The sequence below is a fragment of the Penaeus monodon genome, chromosome 41 (genome assembly GCF_015228065.2).
Source record: "Penaeus monodon isolate SGIC_2016 chromosome 41, NSTDA_Pmon_1, whole genome shotgun sequence".
Lineage (NCBI taxonomy): Eukaryota > Metazoa > Arthropoda > Malacostraca > Decapoda > Penaeidae > Penaeus > Penaeus monodon.
Genome location: NC_051426.1, coordinates 13,899,771 through 13,908,707, shown reverse-complemented (window position 1 = coordinate 13,908,707; position 8,937 = coordinate 13,899,771). Strand labels below are relative to the sequence as shown.

The 8,937-nt window shown below is 36.4% G+C and overlaps 1 protein-coding gene across 1 annotated transcript in view; it reads left to right on the top strand.

Annotated features, from left to right (window-relative positions):
- Positions 1–3,430: 3,430 nt before the first annotated feature.
- Positions 3,431–8,937, top strand: part of LOC119598578 (arrestin domain-containing protein 3-like) — a gene marked incomplete at its 5' end in the record, with an annotated part of 10,388 nt that continues 4,881 nt past the window's right edge. The window contains 3 exon segments of the mRNA XM_037948226.1: positions 3,431–3,532; positions 4,636–4,847; positions 5,694–5,876. Of these exon segments, the coding sequence (XP_037804154.1) occupies positions 3,431–3,532; positions 4,636–4,847; positions 5,694–5,876 (497 nt within the window).

Sequence of the window (8,937 nt, the reverse complement as noted above, 5' to 3'; positions counted from 1 at the left end):
AGCCTTTTTATATGTTATTAGTTTCTTTTTTGTGGTCAACGTTACCAAGGGTGACACAAAGTGATAGAGGGAAATGGTCACCAGCGTCTTATAGAGCATAAGAAGCATAAGAAATAGTAGTAAACAATACAGGTAATGCTGCTTCAGCCTCATATTTATAGGGTAATGACAAAAATAACTGTATCACTCCACAACCCCTTAACAGCCAAAGTTCTTAATGTCACACTTTCTATAAGTCTGTTTTCTATAATTTGTCACAAATGCTAATGAAGGGGAGGTACTGGGGTCCTTTGGCTCCCTTGTCTAGGGAATAAATAGAAGGCAGGAAAGTTTTGGTTTGATTTTTTTTGCTCACATGATACCTAAAATTTAGGTATGTGTGAATATATAAAAAATCTGTACAGAAAAAGTCTGGTTTTGGGACTTTCGTGTCTCTGGAGGGTAAGGCCTTACAGATTCAGCAGTAGAAATAGGGTAATGTCTTTGTTCTGTGAGGTCATCTGTTGTAATTTCTATTTCCATTTGTTCTTCAGTGTGTTTGTGGAATGTAGTGTCTTTGTTGTTCATATCCTCTCTCTCTCTCTCTCTCTCTTCCCTCGGTCTCTCTCTCTCTTCTCGTCGCTCCTTTCTTCTCTCTCCTCTCTCTCTCTCTCTCCTCGTTCCTCTCTCTCTCTCCCTTCTCTCTCTCCTCTCCTCGTCTCCTCCTCTCTCTCTCTCTCTCTCTCTCTCTCTCTCTCTCTCTCTCTTTCTTTCTTTCTTTCTTTTTCTTGGATTGTTGATCATGATGTCACAAAAAGAAGGTGTCATGCCTTTGTTATGTTTGTCCATTTTATTTGTTATAAGGCTTCCAGGGAAGGAAAGTGTTGTGTTTTTTGTTATATATATTTGGAGTCTTGTGTCTTTGTTATACTTGGCCTTAGCTATTTGTATTTATAAATCTGTATAATGGAAGGAAACACTCTGTCTTGGCTTCATTTTTTCCATTTTATTTATTTACTTTTCCTTTTCTTTATAGTTTTCTTTTTTTTTTTTTATTGTGGAGGGATCTTTCTTTATTCAGAATGCCATTTCATGTCCCTTATTGGGTAGCTATGTTTCTTTATGCCTATTAGAGGTATGTACCAGCCATCTTTTTTCAGGCAAATAATACATTCAAACAACAGAGTGAAGAAATACAAGACGGAAATATGTATTTCTGTCGCAGATGAGAAATAACAGTTATTTGTACTTAGTTAAGCCTTTGTTATAATTATCCTTCTAATAGAGTTTTATTTATAGTATTGTTCATCAAATACATGTTTCTTTGCTGTCTTGTTTGTATATCTGCAGTCCTTTTTTGTTTAGATTATCGACTGTTTCATTTGTTGTGATATTTGTTGGTGAGAAAGTTGTCTGTCTGTCTCTTCTTCTTCTTCTTCTTCTTCTTCTTCTTCTTCTTCTTCTTCTTCTTCTTCTTCTTCTTCTTCTTCTTCTTCTTCTTCTTTTATCCTTATTATTAGACTTTTTTATTTCTTTTGTGACTTTTTTTTTCTTTCATTCTTTCTTTTTAGGTGACTTTGATTTATTATGTGTATTTGTTGATTTCATTTGATTTTAAAGTGTCTATTGTGGTGTATTTGGTCAGGGGCTCTGATATAACATGAAGATTGGTATGTTCTCTGTCATTTTCTTTGTCTTATTTTCATAAAATTTGTTGTTGTTGTTGTTGTTGTTGTTGGGCAGGGGTCCAGTCTGTATACTTTCTTCAATGATTTTATGTTTATTTGCAATTTTTAAAAACTGTTAAGTATCTTATATAAGTTTCCAAAGCAAATTTGCTATAATTTTCATCTTCTTAAGCAGCATATGTGAGTGTTTGTTTTTATTCCTTGAATGTTTTTGCTGTGTGAGTGATCTGTACGTGTTTGTCTTTGTCTCAGAAAACAGTTTGAGTGTCAGCATCCATATGTTTCTTTGTTACATTTCTTTTGTCTATTTCTTTCATGCAGTTTGTTTACTGTAGATATTTAAATGATTTCTTTGTCTTTCTTCTTCTTCTTCCTCTCCTTCTTCCTCTCCTTCTTCATTTTCTTCTTCCTCATCTTCTTCTACTTCTACTTCTTCTTCTACTTCTACTTCTACTTCTACTTCTTATTCTGCATCTTTTTCTTATTCTTCCTCCTCCTCTTCTTCCTCTTCTTCTTCCTCTTCTTCTTCCTCTTCCTGTACATGATTATTTAAAGATGCTTATTTTTGTCTTTCTTTGTTAGTAATTGATACAAAATGAACTGATGCACATAATTGAATGCAAGGTCTTGTAATTGACATATCAGCATTACATTATTATCTGATAATGTGTGATATCAGTGTTAAATCCATATTGTGTCATTAATTACATTGCATAATTATTCATTATCACTCATACCTGTTCAACATGTCTTGAGGAATTTATGAGGATAATAATTACTTCAGGTTATGTTTTGTTTAGGTTGCAGTCTTGATTTTACACATGTATAGGCCTAAGGTTGCATGCAGTTGCATATAAGATACTTCCTGTCTGCGCTTGAGCATATAGCTGGTGGGCCAAAAGCAGTAGTAGACAGTGATTTGAAAGAGTGAAAGTCTTGGCAGGGAAAATGTCAAAAGTAGAAAAAAATATGGGATAAATGATATTTTGTATAACTTCATGGTAATATCCCCTTTGTATAATGATCATAAAAATCATGTGTAACACTGTCAACTTAATAATATTTTTACTTCTGCCATGCCCAAAAAAAAGTAATAATAATAATAATTTTTGGGATGAATGTATCAGCTAGGATTAAAATTTGAAGAGTGCTTTTAGTAAGGAATTGGTAAATTGACCTCGCCTGAAAAAAGGGTGTGATTTTATAGAAACCTATAATGATCTGCCACGTTCCTGAGTTCCTGACTTTTAATAAGTAGTATTTTTTATTTGATGAAGACATTTTTCTGTAACACTTTTATAATTTCTTTTGTGCTCATTGTTGTGTGTGTCAGAATTAATTCACTGTGACTAATCTTTCACTTTCACCCATCTCCCTGTTCTAATCCAAATTTTCTTTTATTCATCCATCCCAACCTCCCATTCCTCTTCACAGACAAAATTCTGTTTTCCTTCCAAGTCCATTTTTAATTCTGATTTCTTTCTCCTCATCCCAGACCCCAATCCTTGTGCTAAGGACATAAGTTCGATTTCCCTCCACATCGCATCACTTACAGTTCTACTCCCTTTCCTTTCTCCTCCCAGTCCTCATCTCAGACAAATTGCCAATTCCCTTCTACCTCCCAAGTCCATTTATATTTTCTGTTTCTTTCCTCTCTTCCCAAATCTCACTCCCAGTCTGTCGGTGCGAATCTCAGACATAGCTTCGATTTCCCTCCACATCGCAGTCTCAGTTACAGCTGTACTTTCTTTCCTGTCTTTCAGCCGTCTTGGTGAAAGCGCGAGGCTTTTGCAAAGTGAACTTCTTGGGCAGCATGAATGAGGAGACATACATGCAGGAAACTGTGACTGTATGGTGCGGCAGCAGTAAGTGAACGAAAGCATGTGAAGTGAGATTTTTTCTTTATTTGTTATTTTTTTCTTCTTCTTTTTTTTCCTTATTGATTATATTATTCTACTTTTATATTTTCTTTCTTTTCACTTTTTTCTTTTTGTTTTCTTTTTCTTTTTCTTTTATTTCTTTATTGTCATTATCTCCTCCTCCTCCTATGCTTACTCAAAATGCACTTTGTAATGAAAAGGTGAATACTACTAACAAATAAATGAAAGAAGGATTCAGAAACTAATAATATTAGCCTCTAAAAGGACAGTGTTCAGAGGTTTTGGATGCACAATGAAATAACTTTTGCCTTTTGAAGATCGCAGTGCCATGTAGAGTATGCCCTTAGGACAGAAAAGGAGGTAGTTAAAATTGATAATGGTAATAATGGATAATGGGTAATGGTGATGATAATGAAAAGGATATCATTGATGATACTGATGATGAGATTATAGTAATAATAATGATAGTAATGATAACAGTGATAATTGTAATGACTGTAATATTTATAATGATAATAAAAACAGTTATAATAATAATATTGATAATAGTAATAGTGATGATGATAATAATAATAATGATAATAATAATAATAATAATAATAATAATAATAATAATGATGTGGAAAAAATGTACAGACAGCATGATAATTAAAGAATGATTGATAATTAAGTTGAGGCAAATTTGAGAACAGAAAGTGAGTTGTTCTTGTGGTGAGAAACTGAGAACTAAAATAAATACTGTAATTGCAATTTGATATATATAGAAACAGAAAGGGTGTCAGGGCAATTATTTAAATTAACATTAGACTTTCACATGGGGTGGGCATTGAGAAGGTAATGAAGGATAATATTAATGTATCACCCAAATTATAAGCAGTTTTAGGCAATTATTTTTCAGTCTTGTGTCTGAGGCTGACAGTAGAACTTAATTGGTTTATTATTAGATATCATGTAGAACATTTAACTTACTATTTCTTCTAATAATATACAAAACAAAAAAAAAATCTGATGAGAAAGTACTGGAGTCTAATTCCATTTTGCTATGCACTGAGAATGCACCACATAAGGACCCCCCATTTTCCAAACAGGCCAGGGCGAAAACCTCCAGCCGGGCACACACATGTTCCCCTTCCGTTTTAAGGTGCCCCAAAATGTACCCAGCAGTTTTGAGAGCGAGTACGGCCACATCCGCTACATGGTGGAGGCCATGGCGGAGATCCCCTGGGGGGAGAATGTGACCACGCAGAAGGATTTCAAGGTGGATAGCAGATACGATCTCATACAAGACGAGGATGCATCAGTAAGCAGGGGATTGTTGTTGTGAATATATAGAGTTCTCACTATGTCTGCTATTAACCCATTGCCGACGGGTGGCATGTACGTACATGCCATGACATGTCGGGACCATCTGCCGGGCCCGGAAGCCCAATGCCATAAGAGTATGCATGGACCATGCATGAGTTTTTTTTCGTTCCATCACGCAAAAGATTATTTTTTTTGCCAGTGAAAGTGTGATTAAGTCGTCTAACCCTTTCTCTCATTTTAACCATGCAAACAAACAAAAAAAAATGCAACAAACCAGCAATTTCAACTCCATGATGCCACACAGCATCTGCTTATTTTATTCGACTATAGACCCGAATAATGATCAACTAATGAAGTCTATATAACAACAAAAAATACCCTTCAGTCTATGACTTATCAGGAAGTTTGGCAAGTAAGACTTAAAAAATAATGAAAATTGAAAAACAACATATCTTCGTAGTAATTACGAAGAAACGAGCATGGGATGCTGGTATTTGCTGAGTGGTACCGCGACGGATGCTCGAGGCTGACGATATAAATCCCCCGCAGCGAGGCCCCGGCTCTATTAATGCTACCTGTCATTTATGCGTTAAAGGCTTTCATGATGAGGCATTTATCAGGATGTCTTTGTAGATAGAAATTTGTAAATATTTTTTTTTTTTTTTTTTTTTTTTTTTTTTTTTTTTCTGCTCCTACTCCCTCATACACCACCTTTTGTCCATCTGATCCTCCCCTCACCCATCGCATCATTCTATCCATCCATCCATCCATCCATCTATCCATCCATATCTCCTCACACTTCCTCATCATTCTCTCCTAATTCTTCGCCTGCCATCAACAGTTGCCACTAAGGTTTGTCAAGGAGGAGAGTGTGTGCTGTTGCTGCTGTGAACAAGGCCCTGTTAACATAGCCCTGACGGCCGAGAAGACTGGCTACATCCCCGGGGAATACATCCTGCTTACCGGGGAAGTGACTAATCGTGCAGGATGGCACATAGAGAACTCTATCATTAAGCTCATTCAGGTTAGTTATTGTAATTGTTCAAATTCTCTTTCCCTTCATGTTCATTCTTTAATATTTATGTGTTTTATTTTATTTGGAAATGGACCCATGACTGACTGAAAATTGAAAGAATATCAGACCTTAGACTGACAGGAAATGGAGTGTTGCTATAGAAAATAAAAATCTTTGAGTATATCAAAGTGTGTGGATGAGGAGGGGTGCAATGATCATTAATCACTTTAATCCCCAAATGACAGAAATTCTGCTGCCTATCTTGGCCCCTAGCTTCCATTAACCCAAATTTTCAATTGAAAATTGGGGTGAAGTAGTGAATGAGTAAAAATGGAAAAACCTTTCCTAAAATGACTTTTATTAGGCAACGCAATATTAAATCACTGTAATTAATACTGTAATGAATTTGTATTTTGTAAATTACTGAAAGGAAAACAGAAATGCAGCAAGTAGGTCAGGATGCCAGGTGGTGATTGTCTGAAGGAAAATGAGGGTCCCAAAAGAAAGGGGCTGGAGATGGGATGGTGGGAGTAGTATTCTTTGGTTTGTTAAATTGGGAATAGAGGAAGGATTGGGTGGAAGGAGAATATCAACAAGAGAGAGTGATTTTAGGGCAGGTCATGAAATGAGTCTTAGCTTGTTGGGTTTATTACTCAAGGTAGATGTGTGACCCTCCATGTGTCTCTGGGGTCGAGGACGAGGTGGTGGAGCTGGACCTTGTGTTGCTTGGTCTGACTGCTGTCTCTCTCTCTCTCTCTATGACGACGTGTCCCTTTGAGAGTGGATGCTCACTTCCGTCGCTGGAGTGTCAGATTCATTTGACTGTAGCAAAGGGGAGTGAGTTCGCAGGGCTCGAGGAGGAGATATAGGTCACCCAGAAGGCATTCACCTTGGGTCGACTAGGCTCATGTTGGCAGGTGCGAAGCATTTGTTTCGTCTAGTGGTGTAGACTAAGGAGGAATTTAACAGGAAGGTATAGCCTTTGCTTCAGCCACTCATAGATGTGTGGAATGATACTGTTTACAGAGAAGCTACTCAGGAGATGGATAGAAGTAGATATAGGAAAAGGGGTAGATAGCTAGCTGTGTGACCATGAGGCATGAACACGCCATGTAGGTACCAAAAATGTCATGGAAACATCATTATACACCAAATCTGACAACCCTGATTTGAACTGTACCTACAAATTATGTAATTATTATTACTTAAAATATAAAGTATAAAGTTTTGCAAGGTGTTTGATGTGTTGGGTAGTCATTAAATGAATACAATAGAGAATCTGATTCTGACTAAATTAAGGGTATTACTTGGTTACTCTCCCTTAGGTATTTGGTGTGAGTTCTAGCAAGAGCCCATTTGTAGCTTATGTTAAAGTTGTCCTGGGGGAGTGGCCTTTTTTTTCAGTTGCTTAGAACTGAAGGTGATGAGGGATAGAATTTGATTCAGGCCTCAATCTTTCACTACCACTTATTGGCAGTTCATCTGGTATCAGATATAACCAGTCATCTAAATTGCTCAGTACACTGAGTTCTGTTTTGGCACATGATGAAGCAGCCTTGGCACATTAATTACGAAAGTTTGACTAAGTATTTTCCTGAACCCATTACTGTTGTGATGGCATGTCGATACATTCCATGTTCACTATGATTTTGTATTAAACCCCATGTTAGGTCTGGGTGATGTCACCATCACCTCATGAAAATATTTGACAGACGGCTGGGGTGACAGGAATATGCCATTATGAAAATTTCTGCTAAAGGCTGGAGTGATGGGAATGACTCGCTACCAGTGCCCAAAGGTCTTAGAGGGCAATAACACTCAGTGGGCAATTAGGAAAAGGCAATTGATTCCATTGATAAATGAGTTTGGAATGTATCATCCATAAGCTATGACTGGAAGAGCACTGGCTTCAGGAAGTACACTATTTCCATGCTCAGGAGCCTATTCCTGCGCACTGTGACCAGCAGTGCAGGGTATATTGCAGGAAATTAAATATTATGAAAATAGAATTAAAAATGAATAATAAATTTTACTTATCATTTTTGATATTGTGGAGAGTCATAGACTACCTAGAGAGACAATATGGTGTCTATGCAAGGAAAACATTCTATTACCATCTTGATATAGCATATTAAATGAAAAATATAGACCTTGAAAAATGACAGAAAAAAACAGTTATGTAGAAAAAGGAATAATAACTTTACAAAGGGGAGGCAAGGAGTCTTGACACTGCACATAGGTGTTTCTGTTGGCTGGGCTTACAAGCCACACCTGGGAGAGTTGCCATTCAAGTAGGCCTAAGTAGGACTTTGGGGCACTTGCAAGCAGGGAGGCACCTGGATCCAGTGGGTTTTTTGTATTTATGCATCCATAACTCCATAAGTTCTTAATCACCAAGGAGTGAACTTGGGGATATATTGTTTACCTCCTTGCAAGTGAATTAGATCCTGTTTTCTATCAGCAATTCTTTTAAAATTACATTTTCCTTCAAATGTACTTAATGCATTTTTCTGGATATTAAAATCCTTGATCTCTTCAAAGTTATTCAGTTATTCAACTAAGTTGTTTTTTGCACATCTTTAGCGATCTTCTGTTCAAGTCAACATGGCTCTTCTAAGAAGCTGGTCTGCCTCTTGATTACAGCTTTGTATTGTTCTCTGTCTTGACCATCTATTTGTTATCTCTTGAACTTTTTCCATTAAATGTTTATAGGCTATGCATAAGAATCTTTTTCTACTTTTCAAGTAAACATTATATTTTGACATTATATTTTAAACCTTTAATAATTTTTGAATTTATTTAATTTCTTTGGGTTTAAACATGTAGTTACTAAATCTCTACAGTCGTTAGTGTCTGGTGAAGGTCACCTTGTGAGGTGGCTGAGCCCAGTTTTCTGTGTTGTTGCCCTCCACACCTCAACTCCAGTTCTTTTGTTTCAGTTAGCTTTTGCAATATTTTGATTTCTTTATTGTTTTCATTGGTATTTTCTTTGTCATTCAGTTCCTTGTACATTAAATTAATCTGAGTCCATTATCCGTTGGCCTTGTTGGAGGCAGAAATAATTTTTTCT